The 25,855-nt window shown below is 41.6% G+C and overlaps 1 protein-coding gene across 1 annotated transcript in view; it reads left to right on the plus strand.

The window, feature by feature from the left end:
• The first annotated feature begins 483 nt into the window (after positions 1 to 483).
• ctdspla (CTD (carboxy-terminal domain, RNA polymerase II, polypeptide A) small phosphatase-like a) overlaps positions 484 to 25,855 on the plus strand; it is a 36,028-nt gene continuing 10,656 nt past the window's right edge. The window contains 4 exon segments of the mRNA XM_055006933.1: positions 484 to 1,086; positions 19,558 to 19,724; positions 20,959 to 20,991; positions 25,590 to 25,691. Coding sequence (XP_054862908.1) covers positions 1,011 to 1,086; positions 19,558 to 19,724; positions 20,959 to 20,991; positions 25,590 to 25,691 — 378 coding nt within the window. The 5' untranslated portion in view covers positions 484 to 1,010.

Below are 25,855 nucleotides of genomic sequence, written 5' to 3' on the forward strand. Positions count from 1 at the left end.
AAACATAAACTTTACATTGAAAGAATTTACCTTGGGTAGACATGCTGAGATTTGGGGTGTCAAATTGTGTTAGCATCCTATGGTTTTATATCCTGTAACCACATAGAAATTTCACAGGGTAAAAGTATCCATTAAACTGACCAGAAATCTCAACCAGAATTAAATTCCTGGCATTGAAAGGCTTTAAAGTAGCTTTAATGTAATCAAGTGGGGAAATAAACAATTGCAATAAAAATCTGAGTGTAAGGAAACTGCATTTCTCATATCTGTATTGTTAACTTTCCAATTAATTTCACGGATAATGTTGCAAAAACATTCAAAACAAAAACATCCTGCTCTTTTATTGTGAGTGTGGAGTGTTTTCCCTCAGCTTTAAGGATACGAAAGAACAACAAACAGTGAGTGGTGGGCGGACTGAGAGGTTGTTTTTTTTTTTTTTTTTTTCTGCCTGGACTGCAAAGCATAATACAAATGTGTAAGGCGTAGTGAGCCTGCATGGCCCTGTGGCAGCAGGAGGACGGTCGCCATCTCTGGGTAAACACTGTAACCGTATCACGCAGTTGATATTGTGTGTGGACTGGATCCGGAGCGTACAGTAGCAGCAGCAGCAGCAGCAGCAGCAGCAGCAGCAGCAGCAGCAGCAGCAGCAGCAGCAGCAGCAGCAGCAGCAGAAGGCGGGGGTTATGCTGCCTGCAAACAGCCACAGCGGACACACACGGCTTCGATGCAGGGCTGACGCTTTGTTTGCCTCCTTGCACAGCGGACTGTCACCCCACATCGCACCGCTTCTCCTCCTTCACTGACATTTCGTCCCGTTTGTGAAGCTCCGGAGGAGGAGGGCGAGATCGCGCTGCTCGCTTCGAATAAAAAAAAACAAAAAAAAACGGGGATTTTAATGGTGCAAACATCGGACGCTGTAGCCTGTGCACAGCCAGGGGACTGTAGTGCGCTTGGTAATGTTTGCCAAGGAATAAAACGGTGTAGCCGAAGGTGCATAACATCTCGTTTCCATGGACAACACGTCCATCATAACACAGGTTGCAAATCCGAAAGAGGAGGAGAGCATTTCTTCAAGTCAAGATAAAGGTAAGGCGCGCACAAATGTCACGCACGGTTTGCTTCGGTTTTTAAAAATTTTTTTTGACATGCTTTGAATTCTATTTTGGTTGCAGCTAGATTGCTCGGTGTTTATTCTGCATTGGATTCTGGGCTCCGGACTGTAATAAGCAAAAAGGCAGAGTATCGACGGCAAACCTCCATTGTTCAGCTGAAGCAGGGAAACATTAAGAGCCAGATCCCTCAGCCAGCCTGGAGAGATCTGTGCTGTTGAGCTTGCAATGCAACTTTACTGCCAGTGGCTTTATTTCTGCAGCCAAATGAGGGCATTTTTACTAAATATTTAGCTTTTTTTTTTTTGCTACTTAAAACATGTGCAATTTCCTCAGCAGTGTGGAGTGAGCAGGGTTTACTACAGGGGGCGGGTACTCCACTCCTTCTCCTTGCACTGTCGACATCCCTGCATGTACCACTGATACTGTAAAATGCCTGGCATACCACTAATAACAAATGCAACCAAAGATCAGGCGTCAAATCAACATGCAGGAATTCGACATGCGGGAGTCCCTTTCTCAGTATTTTTATACATTTGCCAACCCAAAAGTCACTAATATCAGTGTATATTCTGCACATTTTCTCAATTTTAGTATGAAAGCGTCACTGCGAAGCAATGCAGTTTTGAAATATACCAGCATCAGCAGCTCCTTTTTGCAATGCCCGATGATAATAAAACAGTCATCGTCCACGCTGCTCCAAATGTCCACTTCCAGCTGTGTCAGAAGCGCCTGAAAACAACAGCTCAACAGCTGCTCTGCAGATTACAGAGGCTGAACAAAAACACATTTTCTCTGTGTTGTTTTGCGCAAGAGTCGCCGTTTCTCCATGTGGCGGTGACACAAATGACAAATCCCCCTCATGAGTCAGGAGTTTCTCAGTTTTCATTAACTTCCAGAGGGGCTTTTCATAAGTCCTCGCTGGCCGCGGACACTTTTTTGGTATAATTAATGATTTTTATGTGGATTTGATTGTGGGTTGTAATGAGAACTCAAGCATATCAGGGTTTGGGATGCACACATGGGGGAGGCGGTAGATGAGTTGAGGTGGCAGATGAGCTGCCAGCACCCATCTTACTGAGCCACAGGGAGCCTGGAGGCCAGAGGGACCACAGCTTCCCGCTACACCCAGTGCTCTGTTGGAGAAAAGGTCACCTTCCTGCATCACCCACCACTGAGCAACACTGACATACATGAGTGACTCACAGACCTCCCAAGCCAGCGGTCGTAAAAATTAAGTCATAATTGAGACAATCTGGACTTGCTTGCTTTGACAATTCACTTGAAAGTTGATATATTTGCATTTGACATGAGCTTTATCTTAAGAATCTGTTTGATATCGCTCTAAGACTGACTTGCATGTCGACCAGATCGATTGTGATTTATGTGCTTGCTACATATTTCCAATATTGTTTTCCCCATCAGCAGCTTACTGCTGCCACCTTGATAATTATAATCCACCATAAACAAATCCATCAAAACAAAAGCAAACATTCATCATCAGCGACTGTGCCCCAGCAGAGAGAAGTAACCAAGAAATTTGTTTGACGAAATAAAAACTAAATCAAACCACTGCTCCCTTCCCTTTGAGCGCTTTTTAATGCGCAGACTTCCCACACTTTTCTTGTCTGTAACATCCTGCTTGTCTTGAACAGTAAATCCCAGATGACATGTGGAATCTGACAATTAATCTGGCAGGATAAAATCCAGGGTCAGCGGCTGACCAGCGAGAACACAACACACACAAATGCACACACGCACAACATGCACGTACACACACTGAGACTCCTCAACCGGCTGCCGTCACACACACAAACTATCACCAGGGAGCTTCCTGAACAGAGTCGCTGCCCTTCACTCCCGGCTGTCAAAACAGACAGCAAACAGCACTTGTTGTCCAGGAAAGTTACTCTGTGACCTGCTTGGGCTGCACTGAAGCCACAAATGATCACACACAGACACACACACACACACACACACACACACACACACACACACACACATGCTGAATATTTCAGAGCACAGGCTGGCTATTTTGGGAGTCCTATCAGTTTCATTCCAAGCAAAGACGTAGTAACTCATTAGAGCCATTTTTTTTAGACATTTGGTCAGGTGCTGATTATATCTTTATGCATTATGAAGGAATATAAATGAGGTCAGATTTGGAATCATAATGTGGCTGGTTTATTTCTTCACACAGAGCTTGTCAGTCGCACTGTAAAACCAGTTTTGGGCACATGTGGTATCAGGTAGTTCACATGGAGGACACCCAGGCTGTTTGTTGTATCATAGTGTAGGTTTCTACTGTGATAAAGCAGCAATGTTATACTCATTTAAGGCTAGATTTTTCACAGGAATCAGCACACAAGCACACGGCAGTCAGGGTTTCTTCTCTCCAAACCCAAATTGCGCTTTTCATTTGGCAGCCGTTTATTTCTCAGGATCTGATGCAATGAAATGTAATGACTGGACTGACAACAGGGGAGGGGAGTCGCAGGCCGACCAGCCTCAGTCTTGCTTTGCAAAATCACTCAGGCTTTGCTTCGATAGCTTCAGAGTAAAGCAGGTGTCAATGGACGAGCCGTTTACCTTAATGAGATTATGTCAAATCCCAGTTTAGCTCTTCACTCCTGCAGTCTGAGTGACACTTTGGCCAAAACCACAATCTTCCAGCAATGATTGGAATTTGCTTTAATTTGTGTTGTATATCTTGAACATTGTGAAGTCTGATGTGGTGTCACACGGGAATGGAGCTGTATGTGTTTCAGTCAACATTGCCTCTTTCACATGCGTTGCTGAGTGTATTTATTGAATTCACCCGGGATTCTTTGAAATAACTGTTTGCTTTTTTTAAAAATCACTTTCTTGGGAAAACAAGAAACGCAAATGATTATTTTCCTCATTGCTAGTGTGGCTTTCCTCACTGTGGCTGAGTAAGATGCATTCAAGGACAGACATAATGTCATCCTGTCCTGCAATAACTGCTCACAGTTTAGACACTTTACTGCGAGTGAGAACTTTAAACCTTCAGCCTTGTGAAAAACTCGGTGGTTGAGGTGCTTCTTCTGCTGTGCTCCATGTGAAGTGGAAGGAATGCATAATTTGAGAAGAAGCACAGACAAGGAGGAGCGGCAGATGCTGGGATTTATGCACACTAATGGCTTGTTAAAATGCGATTCCGTCTAAGTCCTCTTGGTTAGAAATTTTCGCCAGAAAGAAAAAAAGAAATACTGAAGCTGTGATTATATATTAATCTGGAGAAAGGCCTGTGATTTCATGCACACTTGGCTTTTGAGGTTATTCCTGGAACACGCCGCTGTACATTAATAAAGTGTTTATGATGTGTGGACCACACCTGCAGGGGTGTGTTTGCAGCCCGGCTAGCGGAGGGGGAAGCTTCTGTGAGTTCTGGCTGCCGTGGAGTCGCTGGCACGAGCTGCCACTCTGCTGCGTACAGCGCTCTGCTGTCATGACCGGGCTCAAGTGTTGGGTAGAGGAGGGCAGTCCTTTGCTCGATCACAGGCTTCCACCTCTCTTGAGAGTCGCATTGGGCTGCCGTGTGCGTACAGCCAAGTCAATATTCAGTGCATCATTTTGACTGAGAGGACGAAGGAGAGGAAAAAGCTGGACTGGGTGCTCTGAAGTGTAGGTCCTTATTACAGATTTATGAGCCTATTTCAGCCGATGCCGCTCCGAAAAGCTGATTATCGGCACCTCCAGGGAAGTGTTGGAGTGTTCGATGTTTCCCACAGCATCTTCATTACTTTAGTCCAACACCATACTGGGCAGCTCATTGGGAAGAGTTGGAATGTTTTGCTTCCAAGCTTAAGCTCTTTGACTGATAATCTTGTTAACTGGGAGTGTGGGATCGGCCCGTGTGTCAGCATTCGGATGAACACGCCTGAAGCGGAAGAAGGGAGATTAATGTATTAATTGATGTGTTTTATAATTCGTTCAGGCCAACAAGAGGCAGTGTTGTGTTTATACGTGTGTAAGCAGCAAATAAATATACTGTTGTATGTCCTTGTTGTTTAGCATTATCAGTAATCACTTAGTTCTTATTATGTATGAGCTCATAAAGCACAGATAGTCACAAGTCACCAATAGCGGCTCCCATTGGTGTTTGTTTATGTATCCGTCTCTGGAAATGATGCTTAAAAAGGAGCTTATGATCTCATTAGCATGACATTTCTAATCAGTGGCTTCATTATAAAGGAAAAAGTATTGTCAAGAGAAAAAAACAACATATTGATGATGCTATCAGGGGAGCTAATGTTTCTGCGTCATACCTTTCTTGCTGACAGATGATTAGGAGATGAAAAATAGTGAATACTCTTATGTCCGTCTGTTATATACAAAGTTACATCCACATACTTTATATAAAAGATGGATGCAGCAATTGTGATGTCCCCTAGGCCTGGACTGATTCTGATGGTAACACAACAATGAAAAACACACAAATACATACATGGACACGCATATACACAAATATCTAGGAGTAAATGAATGATCTCACCTTGATACACGCTCAATACAGAAAGCAAGTAAAACATGGAATCGTACAAACCGTCTGATACCGTGCTGCTCAGATGAAGGTGGTGGGTCATGCACGTGAGTTTTGCATCTTTGTTATGTGTTTCCATTGCAATTTGCATCTAATTCATTTAGGGGAAACTAACATTCTAGCAAACTATTTTCTTATTGCTGTTGATGCAGAAAATGTTCACTGAAGCAATAGATCAAGTGAAGAAGTGGGGTCATTTTCTCATATACTTCAATGCAATCTGACTAAGCTGAGCTAATCTCCAGCGCCTGCCTGTACAAATTCTACCTAAATCCAAGATTCCTTCACTAAAAAGCAAAATTTTTCAACCTAAGTGATAAAATAAGGCTACATCCTACTATGTTAAGTTGATCTTGAATGTTACCTGTTGGTAGATAATTCTAAAATCTTACATAGAGACTAGCAGAGTAGTCTTCCTTGTGCATCTTATTTTAAAAGCTGGCTATTTTTTACATGTGGCTGGCTGGAGTTTTTTCCAGAGCCAGTTCAGATTATCTCCTGTGACACAGTAGGCATTAGGAAGATTTATGTCTTGATTTTCACATTTCCGCTCACACTAAAGATTCAAGTTAGAAATCAGCAAAGTGGCACTTAATTATGAAGCAGCCTGTAGATCTATGGATTATGAGACTCAGTAGAGGAGATGCAATCGCACTGCAATCCATCCTAAGAGAGGCCACAGGGAGAACTAGTGTGGGTTGACTCTTTCTTCACACCTACACTTGATGACTGTGAAGACTTAAACCTTCACTCAGAATGCAGATGGAACTGGAAGAAAGAGAAGAGTTCTTCTATGCCTGCTCAGAAAGTCCTTGACTAGCTTCCAGCTCAGAATAGAGTAGTAACATCCTTTTTACTTGTTCATAAATCTTGTATTGTTGATGTGCCGTATATGTGTCTCCGGTAGAGCCCTAGCATCCATAGAAACTCTTTTAGTACACTGAAATCTGCGCTTAAAGCCGCAAAGATTGTAAAAGTTTCTGTCTGATCTGCAGGACAGTTACGCAAAAGCCAGATTTGTAGATTTGCTTTTACCTAGGATCACTTATCACAGATCTCTTACTATTACAAATAGCAGCATTAACAAGTATTGAAATATGCATTTTCTTACAGCCAAGAAATCTCATGAAAAGACGTGATATGTCTCATTTCCTATATAGCTCCAATATAAAGCGATGCGATTACATAAGTGACATGTTATTTCATCATGATAAACATGCGCACTGGAGTTTATTTTGAGTCAGCGACACACACACTGTCCTGCTGCTATAAATATACACGAGTTCCACTTATGTGTTCATGCACAGTTGAAAATAGTCCCAAACTAAGGCAATGTTCACCCGTTTTTGAGTAATATTTGTTAAAAATTCCAGTTGTACTTTTTAAAAAATGAAAATATATGTATTTTGGACCATTTGAATAGGGTTTAGCCTGAAAGACATACAACAATGAAGAGAAAGTGTTATGAAACGACACAAAATAAACTTTGGATATTAATTTTTCCTAGGCTTATTCTTTAAATTAACTCTTAAGATTTTCATACTTCCTCCAAATGAATGTCGGTTCTCACTGATTGCTAATAATTGATATTGCTGCCCTGCCTGAAAAAAAACATACAAGTTGAAGCCTTGTATCAAGAAAAGTAGTATAACATAAAACTACATAAATGAAGGTACATTTCACCACTGCTGCTGCATTACTTGTTTTTGTTTCAAAACTGTTTCAGCTTTCATTATTAGTTTTTGCAGTGTCACATTTAATCGTGTCGTTGAACAAGTTCTGCAAGTCTTGACAGTCACATGAGGATGTGTTCGTGTTTCTGCATCCAATATTTTCATTCCTGAGTTACAAGATCTAAGATTTGACGGTGTGTTTGTATTGGACCGAGGTTAATGCATTTTAAGCTTTGTTGTTTAAGCTAAAAGCGCTGCACGGATTCAAGTTCATGTATGATTATTTGTGTTTCTTTCCTCATAAAATTACTTTTTCAGGGAGAAGATGTGCACTTCAAAAATTCTGCATTTCTCTGCCCTCAGTGAAGTTTGTTATCCTGTTAGTTGGTTCTTCTGCACAGCCACGTTTGGGTTTTCTGGGCCTCTTTTTATGTCTGTGTGCTTTGGCCCGTATGTTTGACAGCACTGTGGGGAAGTTTTATGTTCGAATGTGGCCTCAAGCGCAGCTCAGATGCTGCGGTTGCTTGTTTTGGAGTAAGCACTGCTTCAAAATGTACGGCACGGGCTTTGAAGAGACTGTTACAGTAGGATTTCAATTAAATTCTGTATAAAATGACACTCTGCCCAGTCGACTTCCATCCTGAGCAGCGATTGGTTGCGCTGTGATAATGTAGTTTGTATTGATCTGAATGAGAAAATTTTAGATCACAGAAGAACTCCATCCAAACAAAACTCCAGTTAATCCCAGTGCATAGCAGTGTAGAGTGTCTGTTTTCAACTTTTGGTTAAATTGCCTGCAGCCGACAGTGACTTTCGACCCGTCAAACTTCAAACTTCTTCTAATTAACTACAGAAGACAAACGACTGACACTCTGCTTCTCCTGGTGCATTCCTGTCATGCTTCGGTTTAAATGCACAGTATTGTTGTGGGGTTACATCACTCTGTTTTTTCTGTGTACTTTGACACATCGGCGTATTGGCTGTGAATGACTGAAGACTATTATTAATGCTCCAGAAGCCACAATCCCTTCAGAGGAGAAGGACTTCTGGCCACGCGGCCTGCTGCTCTAAAGGCTAATAGGACGGGACTGTTGAGTTTGGGCTCGGACAGGCCACAAGCTAGGATTAATTGAGCATCCATTCAGACAAACGGACATTGTCAAAACAGATCAATACAGTCAGAGATAGGTAGGGGTCAAGGAAGACGGCGAGTGTGTGCTGCTGTGCATGTGTGTGAGAGTCAGGAAGAGGAAGCATCTGTGCTGCAGTCAGGCATCCAGCCTAGGTTTGACAAGGGGATGGCCTTTCTGCATATTTTGCCCTCTTCTGGCTGGCATTCATCACCAGTAATTGGCTATCGAGAAGGGAGATCGTGTTTTGTCCGTAATGATTTTCTGTCACCCTTCTTGAATTATGCCGCGTTCCAGTTTGTGCCATATTTGACAGAGGAGCATAAACGGTTTATGCATTTTTAACAGATGAGCGGAGGACGCGCAAATACGCACACAAAGAGGCTGCAACAGATACAAAGAGGCGTTTTTCTCATCCTCCACAGGTAAAGGTGAATACTGTTTAACTGTAACTCTCCAGGGCCTCTAAGTAGGACATGCTGTGTGTGGAAATGTGGAGATGAATGCCTCTCTGAGAGCACAGGCATGGGAAAGTGTGGCAGGACTGCTCACACCAACACACTCACAAATACATGACCTACTTGTTTACTTCCTTTCCATTCATAACAAGCAGCGTTTTAATGTGCATAAATGAGATTTACTGCAAAAAAGTGCAATTTGTGGTTTCAGTGCCCACTTATTCATGTGGGAATTCTACTCAGGGCGAAACTTAAAGGGGCACGTCACAGATTTGAATTAACCCGTCATAGGGAGCCGTTGTATAACGTCTTCATTGTCTCTGGAGGAGGTTTTTGAAAAAAGTAATGCTGCTGATGTCACGGTGATGTCATTGGAGTAATCTCAGACTAACATAAAGCCTGCATCATGGACTACTGATGTGGAGTTTGAAAGATACAAGGATCCGCTGATTCGACTCAGTCAGCTTTGATTTTAACCTGTCTCTTGTTAATGCTCCAATTTTCTGTAATTGTTAAAGCATCCCTTTAAGTCCGGCTCTCTGGATCATCCTCCAGGATCAATTCTTACAGCTCCATGGGCAGCATCTCCCACTCCGAGGTCGCCAAGTGCACGAGCACGTCCACGTTCAAGCGGAGCCTCCACACGAGGCCTTTAATTATATCTGACATTAGATCTTCTGCTGTTTGTTTTGAACCAACACACAGGCAAAGGAGGATTTCCCATCAGTCGCTGAGCCTCTGGCTTGCCGCACGCAGGTTGTGGATGAGAATATAAAAAGATATATAAATAATAAAAACCACCGCAGCCCCAAACAACGTGGGCTGTGTTGCTGCCGGTTGCGTAACTCCAGCACAATAGTCAGATCTCCCTCATTATTTCTCCCTGAGCTCTCAGTGGGTTAATTCCCCCGCTCTTGTCATCTCCTTCATTTCGCTGAGCGCTCGAGAAGCAGCAGCCCTCATCCCCCCCGGGTCTGCAAGGCAAGGCAGGCTGGCAGCGGCACCGCAGCTCCTATGCAGCTCCACAGCAGAGACAGGAAAAGCAGGGGCAGACTCGCCCACGTCTCTGTGTCAGAGTTCACAGCAGGCAGAATTAGTACCTCGCATGACACGGGCGCCGATCGAATGATATATGTGTGTAAATCACCGCAAATGTCTTGACTTATTCAAATGCATGTGGGTTATTGAGTAATGCCAGTTACATAAGGTGATGTAGGATGCATATGTATATATAAATCCTCTCAGATAAGTAGGGAAATAAAGCCAGAGGGGCAGCTGAGGGTCAGTCGGTGCGACTAGAGGAATCTGCTGGAACTGAGTGTACCGTACCTCCACAGGCTGTAATTTTCACCCCGGCCTCAGATGCCTGTGTGGGGAAGTAAAGGAGGCTTAATGGGAGTTTATTTTATCATACTGTGCTATTATTGCCTTGATGGCCTCACACATAACCCACCAAGGACCTCGGCACAGTGAGCAGAGTGACACGCACAACTGTCAGCTCATCCGATGCTACCCAACTCCGCTCAGCTGTCTGGATTTGCTGTGTGTGAGACTAAGCAAACACATGTTCAAGTGCATCGTGAAGCAGATGCTCTTTGGTGTAAATATTGTTTTGGAAGCTGATCTGTTGCAGTCGTCATCACCCCTCTTGGTGGGATGTTCTCTTGCGTGGAAAAAAAATATCTGTTTTTAATGAGCAGTGCCAGAAGTTATTCTTTGTAATTCTGTGTTTTGGGATTCTTGAGGAGAGGTTTAACAGTTTGTTGACTGATCAGTTTGCTGATAATGAAGTAATTGGAGTTTTAAGCAGTGGCTCCAAGTGTGGTTGAGCAAGACAGTGAACTAACCAAAGTCAAGCAATATAATGCTTGTCATATTCCCTTGCTGTAGTTTAGGATATTGGCATTTGCTAATTAGGATTAAACAGAAAATGTAGCTTGAATATTATCATTTTTGATCATAAATCAAAGTTTTGGACATATTAGAAGTTTGATCTGATGATGGCACCAAAGAAAAAGTCAAGGATCACTGCAGTCATCTTAATTTAATTTGAGGATGATATGAATTTCTGTGCAGAATTTTATGGCAATCCACTGAGTAGTTATTGAGTTATTTCATCTGAAAACCAAAGACCAAAAGATTTACTTTTGCTGTTTTATGCAACAGTAATTTGACACTCGATCAGACTAGAAAAATCAGTGTGGATGACATAAATTTTTATGCAGCAGTTTATTGCAGTCAATCTAATAGTTATTCAGTTTTTTCCATTTGAAATCCGCAGACTAGCAGATGGACTATTGCTGTTTCATGCAGCTGTAATTTGATACTCAATCAGGCAGAAATGTCAATTTTAGTGTGATACCTGTTGTCAAGCCACTAGTTTTGGACATTTAGAACAATGAACAGCTCAGTATAAACCTAGTGAAGAGATAAATGTATTATCGTGTCTAACTTAAGAAAAGGATAAAAGTGTTTCCTTTCTTAGCACCCTAGCAGTTGGAGATATAATGTATTTCTGCAGGGATTCCTTCCACAGTGTTATTCTGCTGACACAGTGCACAACAAGGAGTTCCCCCCTCGCTGCTGTCTGTTTCTCTTAGTGGCAGCCAGGGACAGAAACAGCTTCTTCTTCAGGTGCTGCCTCTGAATGTTGTCAAGTCGAGACATTAGATCCCAAGCTGCAGGCGAATAGTGGATTACCTGCCGGTGTGTGTGAGTGTGTGAGTGTGTGTGTGTGTGAGAGAGTCCTGCTCTTCATTTTGGCTGCAGGCGAATAAGTATTTTATCTCGCATGGAGTTACGTAACTTCTAGACAGCTGGTCCCACTTTCAATGCAAACACCCCACTCTCAAAATCTCAGAGAGGGGAGGTGGGAAATAATCTGTGAAATCGTACCCACTGCCCGAGGGGATGGGAGGGTTTTTAAATATTTTTAGTGTCTCCTTGCCCTGATGTCACGTTGCCACAGTCAGAAGGCTTCTTTTTTTATTGTTATATAGCAGCAACAACATGGAAGTCCCTCTGACTTGTGGTTGTTTTGTTTCGGTGTATGTTAAGTACCTGACCGTGCCATTTAAAACCAACCTGTTTTCCATCTGAATTATTAAAGCTGCACATTCATGCAGACTGTTCTCACATTTACCTTCATGCCCCCCAGGTACCGTACACTTTACCTGCCTCGCCGGGCAACTAAGTGCTACTGGATTGCAATTCAAAGTCTGTCACACAGGAACTATTAATACCAATATACTGAAAAATTATCCCATTTTTGTCTTACATTCGGTATTCTGTTGGGACTTTTTCACACCTGAAAGTCAGACTATGGTTGCCATTTTTGGTACATTGCATTCGATCCGGCTAGTTTTGGTTTCACGCTGCAATTATGTGAGCGCTCTGAAGAACTGTAGTCGTCACCTCAGTGGGCTACATGTCCTTTAACTGATTCACAACTGACTGGTTTGTAGACAAGAGCCCAGAGTGCGATCTAGTTTGTCAGGAAATTTGCCCTTCTCATTTGACTGCTTTTTCTGATGGCACCATGCAGCCTTGTCTACTTTATTTTCATGTGGTTTTGCTCTTTCATCATCTCATATCCTCTGTCTCCAGTCCCCTCTGACAATAACGAGAAAGTGTTGGGTTTTTTGGGGGAGAATTCTTAAATTTTTGGTTATTTTTGCCAGGCTTGACAGTGGGGCATTTTTATTTATTTTTTTTTCCACTTTACTTTTGATGATGGCATTGGACCATATTTTCACTTGGTCTGCTCTTCTTGTTGTGTGCTACCGTGCCTCATATTTGCTATTTCCGGTTCTGTCAAGAGCCTGTAACTTCTTGGAATTGGTCCAAAAGTTTGAACCATCCAAAAACTGTTTTCACACAAACCAAACTCTTATTCGGTTTGGTTCAGACCAATGTTTAGTTGTTTGGTTTGTGTAGGTTTCATGCCTGTAATTTTGGTTCAGATTAAAGTGAAAAAAATCCAAATCAGCTTGTCTGGACCAAATGATTTAGGTATAAAAGGCCTTATAATGGTATAAGGTACAAGGAATCTGGAATACGCTGTCTGTATTTACACTTGCTACTAATTCCTACTATTGATTTCAGCAGTCTGTTGAAGGTTTGATATCAAGTTTGATCTGCTAATGAGGGTACATCAGCTTGGTATAAGGGCTGGAGCTGTGGTGGCGTGGTTGTAGCTTGTACCAGAAGAGGGAAAAAATACACCCTCTGCTAGCTCAAAAGTTTTGTAACTCCCATTATATGTCTTATTAGTCACCAGTACCTTTGAGGATGGGATGGAGGCCGTCGGTCAGATGGGCTGAGCTAATGGTCTGTGGGTGTGGAGGCTCTTAAGTTGCTTAAAGGTTCCTTTTACAGAGAAGAGATGAGTAACACAAGTAAAGGAGAAAGTAATGTAACAAATAACTCTACTGCTTTGCTGGTGAGTTTAAGTAATGCGATTATTGTTGAGTGAGTACACAGGATATCTGGGCTACTATGACGATGCATGACATTAGGCACGATCAGTAATAAGTAACTTATTTTCAAAAGAAAAGTCATTTTTCTATTATTTCTGACCATTTGAAAAACAAAAACTGTCTATTGTGCTTTTTACGAACATGGTTAAAAACTTGAAATTCTATTTTAATTGCCTGTTCTTATCATTTTGGTGATGGTGACCAGAAATTCCTATATGAAAGAAAAAAAACCCTTATATTTATTAATACTGAGTAATGGCCAATTAATAGCTGCGATCTGAGAATGCTCTTCCAAAAAGAAGACTACAAGTGTTTCTTTGTCCAACTGGACTTTGTTGTAGCGATGTTTTCATGTTCTCAGATCTCAGCTGTGAACATGGTGAGTACAAGGCTCATTAACAGAAGTGATGGCAAAAACTAGTCTTAAAAAAAGCTATAATAAACCTGAATTAACCTTCACCTGGACACATGATGCGTGTCCTAAAACTTTGCGCTGTAAATGGAGAACCAGCAGCTCAACCCGTCATAATTTAAATCTGGCATGTTGTTTTTTTTTGACTGCTTGCATATTTTTTTGCGCCTTTAGAGCTACAGTAAAGGAGGCCACCTCAAAAGTCTGGAGCTAAGCCGGGGGATCATATTCGCTCTCAGAGCCTGGCATCATTCCACGCTGTGGGTCACGGGGTGATTATCTCTTCCTGTCAGGAATGCTGAGAATTTCCTGCGTTTTCTCCCTCTTCCGGCCTTGTTAGTGGTTGGGCCTGAACATGTGACAGAGCGCCGGGGCTCGGTCGGCTCTGATTGACGAGCGAGCTCTCTGCTGCTGTTACCTAACGTTCAGCGGGAGCACTGACACATGCACTCGCTTAAAGGGCCTTTTTTCACGGCTCTGAGATCAAGCGGAGATGCTGAATCGAATGAAGTGTATTCAGTGGGCAAATAATGTGCACCTGCTCTGAAGAGGCTACAGATAAGGCCTTCTATCTCCAACTCTCCAGGGAGCATTTTTGCGCTAGATAAAACCAATTGTATGAATTGCTCTTTACCTAGCTTTTAGTTAGTGTATTTGTTACTAAATCTTCTCCATGTGGGTGCTTTCGTGCATTATTTGACTGATTCAGCTTGTTTATGCGGCTTTTTTAATGGCAAATGCTGCACTTTAACCTTTCGCTGTTATTCTCTGGGCCGGCTAAAGTTGCATTACTGTGCAAGGCGAGCCAACTCTCGGACACATTCCTGAGCAAGGACACTGAAAGGGGGAAAAAAAAAAAGTTTCTGTTTGTCGATCACCGTACACGTGGCCCTTTGCCTAAACGTGTGAACATATGCTACATGTATGTGTGTTTGCTGGGCCTCCTTCAGCAGTCAGCGCTCAGAAATGTTGTTTGTGTCCCGGGGAGAAAGGAAAGCTCTGTTTGTGTAGGGTGGTGGTGCAGGAGGGGGTGGAGTAAGAATCAGACCCAAGTATAGGCTGTCTCACCACAGTAACTCTCCCCACCCATTCGACGCCCTTCCAAGCTCACTCTGCCTTCTCTCGCGCTCCCACCTGCTTGTTCGGAGCGGGAAAAATGTAGACGCTCTCAAAATGGAGGAGTGAGGAATGACATCAAGGCATCTGAGGCCAGCTTTGGAGCCAATTGGAGCTGATTCAGTGTCCAACACTAGAAACTTACAAATTTGAAGGACGCTTAGATGCTTTTTCCCACTTTAAATCGAGCCATGCAGATACTTTTGCTTATATTTGGCCAACTTTCAAACATATCTATCTTCCACTTCAATATTATAGAAGTAAATTAAATGCCACTTGTGCTGCAGGAATTTTTTTTACTGCAGAAAGTTTTACTCCCAGAAACAATAACGGTGTTACCCAGGACATTACACTGTGTTTTGGAAGGAGATGCTGCTCTAATTTTCTTGATGAGTCAGTGATAAAGTCATTAACAAACTAAAGGTTAGCAATGTCTCACTCTCTGATACGCCATCCAGTCTGCGGCAATAAGTGTTATTGTCTCTGCATCAGGAGTCCAAGACAAAAAGTCAGTCATTGCCAAGAGTTTTCCCCAGCGTGTATTGAAGTCCTCAGCAAAATAATGAATCCATGGATGGCATAGCTTGCTTCAACCCAAAAAAGGATTCATCAGTTTTTTTTTTTTTAATTTTGCGGTTTTGGCACATGCAGTATTCTTTGGACTCATTCAGGAACTAATTTGCAACCCTCCAGAGTAATAATTGAATTGAATCAAAGAGAAAGCAAACCAGGACTGTGAGTCAGCACGGACAGAAATGCTAAAATATTCAGTTGCTAAATCGATAGCAGAGAACTAACGAGGTCTGATGGAACTTTAGGCATGAGTGTTGCTGCATTTTGTGGGGTTGGATTTACAGCTCCAAGATTTTTACCTTGCAAGGCAGCTGGGTTCTCATGAGATTTGCGAAATCACGAGAAACAGCGTGTTGCCAGGATTCAAACTGTTTGCTTGCAGCCAGTCCACAGCTGGACAGACCGTCCAGCGTCCTGTGAGGAGCTACTGACAGCTATGGACATGTTTTAGGTGGGAGCTAGTCTTTGACAGACAGATGGTTCAATCACATGTCAAGTAAACAGTTTCCCAGGTCGACTATTCAAATTTGGAACAAACCATCTGGCACATGAGGTTACCAAGGTCCAGGGCAGATCGCTAAATACCAGTTAGATAATTTCCATGGCAAAGGTTTATCACCTGATAAGCCAACAGCAAATGTTAGCGATTTTTGTAAATGTTAACACTTTAAAAAATGTTTGTTAAATCTGCAGTAAATTGTTAAAAAAAAATGGATGTCAGTAGCGGTTCTCTGCAGCAGAGATCTACCTGATAAGCTAAATGTAGACACCGATGAGATTTTTGACAGTCTTGCATTTTATAATGGATTTCATTTGGCCTACAAAACATTATTGATTGCAGTTTTGAATCCTTCATAAAGGGTGCCTAATTTGAGGTCTGTATATTTGCAAATATTTTGAGTATGATCAAAATTCACCATTTGTACTGTAGGTTTAGCTCAGATACTGGGCAAGTCAACATCTGTCGGTTAACACTGAACTACAGCTTTGGACCCTTTAAAATATGTAATTAAACTGATATTTAAATGTTGTGGTGCAATATAAATCTCATCGTATGTATTTAATTCCACCACACGAAGTTCTTATGCATTAATGAGGCTTCCTCATCTGTGTGTGTCAGTGTATGTGATCGGTGACCTTTGTCTTATGGGGTTAATGCTTTCAGTGTGCAGGGTCTTTGCTATAATCAGTAGAGATCCTGTCGTCTTTGAACCATTAATTCACTCTGTATATGTGAGTAAATTTACTGTCGAGAGAAATATAGACTCTATTGTGAGCCAATATACTTTTATCAGTTTTCAGTGGCAGCAGTGAGGGAATCAAGTCTACAAGGGCAGAGCGTCTCCTTCAATCACCACGCAGGTTATAGTAACGCAGCATGTTGCCTTCCTTTTCCAGCCGTATAGCTGCGTTTGTTTACTGAAGTGCTGCTTCTCTGGAGCATCTATCAGGGAAGAGGAAGAGTCACAGCGAGCTTCTGGACTACAAAGACGAAAGGGAGACGAAGCAAAAAAAGACGAACTGCCCGCAGCCTGTCAGATCCAGTCGGAGCGACCCGAGGATATTTCCAGGCGTCAATCTGAAGACTCACAGAGCAGGAGTAGGCTGCAAACAGCCGCAGCATGCATGGCTAACTGGACTGCCTGTGTCACACGGCTGTATGAACACGTTAACAAGACGGCAGCAAAGGGGGGCGCAGTATGACGGTCGCTCCAAGGCACGAAAATAATGATTCCAGCTGCAGTCAGCCAGACACTTCAAAGTCTTGAGCAGATTTGGGATTTCCGTGCCTAAAAATTACCTTTCAAGCAATTAAGCTGGCAGAATTTCTGCTTCAAGAACACCTCATGGTAATTGCACTGTCAGATTTTAGCCTTTGCTCTAGATCTGCCCAAATTTCTATTTTTATCCTCTCGTGCTCACCAAAGGAAAATCAAAATCCATGATAGATCGTTGGTAGAGGCCTGCAGACCATCCGAGGCTCTCTGTCAGTGTGAAAGTAGGCCATGAGCTTCAGAGACGGTGAAGGAGGAATGATGTAACCAGGGACCTACATGTGTATGTTGTTTGCTCCCTGGAGCTTTGCAGCACTCAGCCACTGATCAAGACTTCTTGCCAGGCATGTGAAGCTAGGATTCATTATTGTCCAACGACAGAATTTTCACATCTCTGTGGATTAAAAAGTCGAGTCTGCTTTATGCTGTATATATTTATATATGATATGATAGGATATTAATCTTGCCCTCTCTTCTTTTCTTGATGTTAATTAACCAGACTACCTTCCCAGAGGGTCCTCTGATGAAGGCTATTTTTGTCCCTGTGCTCCTTATCGCATGAACTAATGCCTCACTGGGGTGCAACATACATCTCAGCTCCTTTTGTCACGAGGATGCGATGATGCATGTGAAGCGCTGTCTGCCTGCGACCCTGAGCATCACTGCCGTCTGCTGCTATCACGGGATGCAGGATTCATTAACATAAAGGCTTTTAGACAGAAATGACGTCTCAACAGGTGACACTGCAGTAAAATGGCAATGAGACAGCGCTTGATTCCAAGTTGAACGAGGTTGTCTTCAGCACACAGAGTTTGCAGTGGAATAAGACTATTTACTGAAATTGTAGAATTTAAACTATTTGTAATTTTTACATTCAATGCCTCTTTATGGCATTTCATAGAGAAATATTCATTTTTTTTTACTCCACTACTATATTTGAGAGCTATAACTGCAAAACACACACTATAAGTGTATATAATTTCATGCATTTTTATCAGTTCAACTACAATATCAGAGTCATAAAAGATCATATTTATAAAACAGTATAGAAACTAGAATTACCACCACCAGCCAGTTAAGTTGCATTTTGCATTGATGTTTGTACAGACTTATATAATATGCTGTATGTAGTGAAGATTTTGAAATGTGCAGATTCATTGAAAGAACAAAAATATATTTCTCATTTGAATTCACGTTTGACCAATAAAGCAGACTGCATTGCTGCAAAAAAGCTACAAACTGTAAAACAAGGATGCTCCACACGCATCTTCAATCCAGCAGCAGAGAAGGTCTATACAATCACCACAGTTTCAAGGTGGGAGCCTAAGATTTATGTCACCAATTCAGCATCTGACCAAATGTGAAATATGGTCACAGTCTGCCCTTCTGTTCCTGAGTTATGGTGTTGAACAACAGCCAGAAAAGTATTTTTTTTGCAGAACATTACAATGTCACAGTGAAGTTGACGTTTGACATTTTGGATAGAAAAGGTCATCAGTTCATCATTTAATCCTTTCAGACATTTGTATGAAATTCTGTTGTAAATAGCCTATGAATGTTTGATTTATGGACAAAAAAATGTTCTGTGAAGTCACAGTGATCTCTGACCACCAAAATCTGACCCGTTAATCGTTGGGTCTAAGTAAACGTTTTTGCCAAAATGGCAGAAATTCCCTCTGGGCATTCAACAGTTATTCACAGAAATGAGATTTATGAACAGCTCACAAATGAAGTAATTGTATCTTATTTGTTTGATTCAAAATCTGGAATATAAAATGGGCCATTTTAAAGTGAGTTCTGTGCCAGACTACCTTGCAGAGAGCCACGTTAGCAGTTTCTCCCTGTTTCCAATCCAAGCTATGCAAACCGACTGCCAGCTATAGCTTCATACTGAACTTACAGATATAAGAGTCCTGTTGCTATTCTCATCTCTGCTCGTTTTTCAATAGTAGCTGTGAATTCTTTCAGAGTTGCATTACTACACAAGTGGAGGTAATGTTTTCTCTGCTGTTTGTTCGTTGGTTTGTCAGCATGATTACACATCAATTACCAGGCTGAGTTTCATGAAACCTAATGGAGAGGTGGAGCATAGCCAAAGTAAGAGCCCATTAAACTTTGGTGCAGATCCAGATCACTTTCTTTAAAACCCCAAGATAGGGCCTCAGTGGATGCCTGCGCTCTCCGGTTGTCCTTTATGTTTGCACATGTAAATTAGCATAGTCTAACCACGCTGTTTCTTTTTTGTTTTTGGTTTTGCTTTCTCTTCCAGTCTCCCAGTCCAACAGCAGCCTAAAGAAGCACCGGAGTCGGAGCATTTTCAGTCCCTTCTTCTGCTGCTTCCGCAACTACAATGACTATCACGTGGAGCCACCACCCGCCAACAACAAGACACTTTCTCTGCCTCCGCCACCAGAGGAGAATGGCAGTCCTCCCAAGGTAAATTGCATTTCTCTCTTTTGTCATTGTTGTCTACAGTCCAAATTGCATTCAATTTACATCCACACGACATGAAACCTTGTGGGAATTAGTGCTTATTTTATGACAGAAGTCGTATTTGGACTGGTGAGATTCAGTAAGGAGCAGCGTTTGTTTGGTTTTGTTACAGAGAGCCTGTTAGGGTTTGCCTTTTCCTGCAGAGAGCTGAGGCTGAGGCGGTGCGCGGCCTCTCCAAGTTCCCTCCACAAATTTTTCCAGCTGCTTCAAACCCGTTGAACCCAGAGGTTGTTTACCATCCACTGCTTGAAAATACGGGCTCGCGTCCCATCTTGCATTCTTCGATATCTGCCTACGCACACAAGCGCACACAAAATAACACACACAGCGCTGAGGAGCTCAAAAGACATGCCTCGCTCTTTCTCCCGCACAAGTCCTGCCGCAGACCCATGACAACACATGTGAGGACACACACATGGACTCAGGCTGCTGCTCCTCTAATCCCCATAAAGTGGGCCTTGTGTGTGTCCGGTGTGATGGATTGCCTGGCACCCACGCCTCCCCCTCTCCTCATGCACACTCTGACCAGTGTAGTGAGGATGTGTGAAGAGAACGTTCTGACTGTGGAAAAGGCGCCAAACCCCCGAAGCTCCTCCACAAACACAGTGCTGGGCTGCCAAGGCAGGTACACGAGGCTAAAAATGGAGCGGGATCCTATCACATTTCCACTCCTGTTTACCTGTAAATGTCTCTCGTTCAGGGGAGGAATGTGTGGCCCTTTACAGACGCCGTACATGTGGTCAGTACTGACCCGCTACAGACCTCTCCTTAACAAATGAGTTCCCATTAATTTAGAGTGAACCTCGCGAACTTCGCCATAAAAAGCCTTGTTACAGAGCGAGGCTGATTTTCGAGCTGGGTCTGTGCCCACGGTTCCTCCCAGCAGTGTACTGTTGCTGGATTTCTGGCCAGCCATATTTGTTACTATGGCAGCTCTGTTTGTTTTTCAGTGAGTTGTTCTCACTTTCTCTCACCCTGAGTGCACTATATGTCCCTCTCCCTCTGTCCCTCTCTGCTTCTCTCCCTGTGCATTTGTTGATTGGAATATTGATGTCGATTTCTTCCTCGCAACAGTTTTTCACAGTTTTTCTTTTGCTTCCTTGTTCCTTTTTCTCTATTTTTCCCCACCCTGTCTCTCTCAATCTCTCTCTCTCTCTTTTCTCTCTACTTTCTCTAGTGTGACCAGGTCCAGGTCATCCCCATACCCAGTGTATGTATTATTATCTTTCATTTTTCTTCATCTCGCCCCATCTCAGTAACCTCCTCCCTCTGCTTGCTGTGCTTCATCATTCTAGCTGCATGTGGCTGTTGACACAGAGGTGATTTTTCTTTGCTGTCAGGTGAAATTTTGCACTGTCCCTTTCATATGATCATTCGGCTTACAATCCCTTCCTTTGTGCCGCTTCTCCTCCCTTCATACGATTCAAGTCCATTTCTTATCACATGATTAATTTGTGGTTTTGTCCCCTTGTCCTTTTCTAACGTGATTCTTCAATCATCGGACAAGAACATGAGATTGATTCTCTTATTAGACCAAATTTACCAAATCTTACATCAGACCTTTCCATCGACTGTTTGGGTCAGCAAACAAATAACTTGCCCTTAAAAGACTTGATTAAATTACACATTTGTTTTTGTGGAGAATGATTACATTGTCATCATGCAATCGGTGGTCAATGAACTGCTGTTAGTCCATTAGAAGGAAGTTTGGGTTCAACGATTTGTACCTCACCAGACATTCACCAGAAAAGAGTTGGTTTATCTGATCCCTGCTTTGTTTGTGCTGAAACTGCAATTCATTTAGCTATTTTGGAATGTATGTGGTGCCTGTGGTTTACTGTAATTTAGGATATTCACACTCACAGCATCCCAAGTCGCGGCCAAGGTTTACACTACACCACGCAGCAGACACCTCCCTTCAATAGCAGGAAATGCATGTGGCGATGAGGTCTGCTCTTTGTCTTGCTGCCTGGGTCTGAGGGGTGACTTAAATAACTCGAGCTGACCTGTGCAGGTCACGTCTGAGTCACTCGTCACTGGAACACTACAGTGAGAGCAGCATCACAAAGTAGAAGAAAAAGACATCGCTTGCAAGTTGTCATGAGGTTCTGTGCCTTACGCAAAAATAGCAAAATACCAAGAATCACAGCAGCAGAGTCACGACACCGCATCAAAAAGCAAAACCTTTTTGAACTACAACATCTAAACCTCATCAAAAAAAAAAAAACAGATACAAGGCATTGCACAGAAGATAAATTAAGATAAGGCAAGCCTTTATTAATCCCACAGTGGGAAAATTTGAAGTGTTACAGCAGCAAAGAGGATAGTGTGGGGAACATGAGCAGGAAATAAAAATAAAGAAAAAATATACACAAGTTTTTCCATTTATGATTATTCAGATATTGCTAAGAAAAATATCCTCTGTTGAAAATAACAATATAGCATATAGAAATCATCACATTCTTCCATTAGTACAAATATTGATAAAAAAATATTGATTTTACACAGATTCCCGTTGACAAAGATTGATGAGTTTTTAATTTGCAAAATATTCACAGACAAAAAAATACAAATACACGGTATCTGTTTAGTTTTGATATGCCCTATTTAGCACTGACAAACAGAGCATAGACAATAAATTGTCTACAACTCATAATGATGTGAGATATAAACTATTTAATATGACAGTGATTATTAATGTATTTGTTAAGAAATATAACTTCAAGCATGTGTAACTGTTATTTGGAAATAGTATGACTTCTTAACTGCATAATCTAATACAGAATTCCTTGCAGAGTCACATTAGCCACATTTCATAGTCATCATCATTCAAATTAAATCAATTAATTATATTAATTATCTTAATTATGGTAAGCACTTAAGTGGAATTAAAAAGAGCAAACATTTCACTTGTTTATATTACACTTTGTTGAACCTAGACTTAAACAATGAAACATTTTATGCATAAATTTCACAAACAAGCATAAAATCCATTTTAAAATATATGTGAATTGTTTCTTTCTGTCCCAAATCTTCCCCAGTTCATTAAAAATTTCAGGAATTTTCACCAGATGACTGGAATAACTCAATTCTTGAGGAATGAGGTTGCTTTTTTTAGTGAAGTGCATCAGAATTGAAAGTAAAAACTTCAATACAAATCCCTGAAAAAAAGACATATGAACCTACAATGTTGTCAAATATCAAGGAAAAACAAAATTAAAAAAAGAGCAGAAATAAAAAAAACATTAAGAAAACGGATAAATAAAGGGATAAATATATCAAGTCATTTATTTATTTTGGTTTTAAAGCTTGATATTTAATGATACATTGAACTGAATAAAACAGTAAAATGAATAAAGTAATAAATATATAATTGTTGGTTACCTTCTATTTATTTTGTCACTGAAGCTGTTCCTCTTTCCCTAATATATCTCAAAAGCAGCACATTAAGTATCGTGTCCACCTAGTATATGGGGACCTTGACGCTATACGGGGACAAAACGGTATTTCGAATTTCGCTCGTACTTTCAAAAGAAAAACTTATTTTTTCTGTATCTATTTACTGAAATAACACTACCATGCTCTTGGTTAGCATGATACACTGTAGTTAAATGTAATCATTCTGGAAGTGCGCCCCCTGGCTGTAGCTGTGAGTTATTTTAAGCCAGTGCAGCTGCCTGGTGAAAATGTCAAGGCCCCAGTCAGTCTTTTTTTTTCTTTGTTTAACCTGAAGGTTTAAATCACATTCATCACGGCCTGACAGGATGTCATTCTGTGTCCTTGCTCACAGGGAATTCTTCCTGTGGTACATCAGCATGCAGTCCTGCGATAAGACATGATAAATGCAGCCAGTGGGGCCAACAAACGCTAAAACACAGACATATACAGAGAAGGCCTGGTTTACCGAGCAGCAGCAGCAGATCAGTACGAGTGTCAGATTGATGGAGTCCTTCTTCCTCACCTCTATGTAGATTTGTGTCTGCCTATGGACATATGTATGCATGGATGTACTAGTGTGCGAGGTGTGAGTGTTTGCCCCCCGTGGCTGAGCCATCTGCCCCGTGCCTGTCGGTAACCTCAGGCCCACTTGGCAGAGGACATTAGTGTTTCTCCTTTTCCCCTCTGACCCTGAAGGCAGCACAGTCACAGAGCTCAGTCAACATGAGGTAATACAGAAGAACTCAGCAGGTGCTCAGACCACAGAGCAGCAGCGAAAGGAGGCCTGTCTCTTTAAATGTTATCAGCCGAGGAAATAATTCCTCCCTTTGTATGTGGTGGCATTTAACTGGACATCGGATAGCACATCTTTTCGACAGATTAACTCATTGTTAATAGTCCTTCACGGAAAAGCATTAGAAAGCATTAGTGAGGCAGACATCACGGTCAAGCAGAGACAATTAGTGCTCTTTTTGCTGATAATTTCTGGTCAAACGCGTTCACGTAATTCGGCTACTTAATTAACCCTCTGAACCCCAAGCAGTTTCTGGGTCTTTTTTGCTCCTGTTACATTTTCACTCCCTGTGGGCTAATTTTTCACTACAATATAAAGTCCTGCATCAGCAGCACAGCCATGACTCAACACACACGTTTATGTTGCCATAGATCATAAAAAGAAAAGATGAATGTAGAATTTCTTTGATTAATAATTTTACAAAAAAAAAAAAAAAAAAAAAACTTGGAATCTGTGTTGCCAGTAGTGGACAAACATGGTGACTCCACATGCTTCAGATAATTAACTACTTGCATTTTTTTAAATGTCTTTTTTTATGCTTATCTCGATTGCTCTGTGTAAACAGCCTGCAATTCAGCCCAGTTCAGCAAAAACATTGCTGAATTTTATATCACGTAGCTTTTTTTTTTTTTTTTTTTTTTTAACAGAATCTGGTTGGGGCAAATAGTAAATGTTTGTGTTTTTGTTTAAAAAGAGGCATTAATGTAGATTCAAGTGACTTTGATGAAGCATCATGATTTTAATTGATTTTAAAATTTCCAAATGGAATGAGGGGTTTAAGGACCACTGGAAAGTTGAACATTTCTTGATTCTTCTTATTTTTACAATTTCTAGATCTGTTGAATGGTGTCATTTTGGTAATTATTAAAACTTATATTATGTTTAAAAATGTAATTAATATAGGACTGTCACAAGAACAGATTATCACTACATGATTGTTATGGCCAAATGAATTGACGGTAATGATTTTGTCACAATATCTAAAGAAAAATGTTAAAGAGATAATGTTTTCAGTCAAATTTTCTTAAACTTTGCAACAGAATTACAGGCAAAATGGAAGATGGCAAGAGTCTGTAACATAACTGAACTGTATGTTGTTCCTGTGTTGGCACTTGATTAATTAGGATATATCATTGACACAATATCAATAGTTTTTTTTAAGTATTGCAGTTCTTGCCAGTGCCACGACAATATATTGCAACATCCATAATGTAAATTGTGTTATGATATACTGATTTCAACCAACATTGATGCTACATTACGCATATTTTAAAAACTCTACAACAATTAAATTTCATGTCGTCGTTGCATTGGCACATTTCTCAGCGGTACACTCAGACCTCTACAGAAGCTAAGGGACACCCTCCTGCAGGTCATTAATCCTGTTAAGTGCTTCTTGAGTGTCACCCAAAGCAGCCAAAGTGATCATGTCCAACACTCTGACTGAGCCGCCATCACACCCTCAGTGTGTGTGTGTGTGTGTGTGTGTGTCGGAGAGAGTATGTGTTGCAGCCTGTTCTCTCTGACGTTCTTCTGTTTACACGTAGCATTATAAAGTGTGTTTGTTGTCTCTGCAGCCTCCAGCCAAGTTCCTTCTGCCGGAGGTCAGTATAGCCGACTACGGCAAGAACTGTGTGGTGATCGACCTGGACGAAACCCTCGTGCACAGCTCCTTCAAGGTACAGCGTCTCACACGCAAGCACACCTTTAAATACGCTGGCAGTCACGCTACGTCTCGGCTGTTTCATACTGTGTAGGATTATATGGAAATAAATCCAGAAAAAGACATCCTTTGTTATGAAATTGAGCACAATTAGGTACTGCTGAGTCCTGTTAGCATCAC

The sequence above is a fragment of the Amphiprion ocellaris genome, chromosome 22 (genome assembly GCF_022539595.1).
Source record: "Amphiprion ocellaris isolate individual 3 ecotype Okinawa chromosome 22, ASM2253959v1, whole genome shotgun sequence".
NCBI lineage: Eukaryota > Metazoa > Chordata > Actinopteri > Pomacentridae > Amphiprion > Amphiprion ocellaris.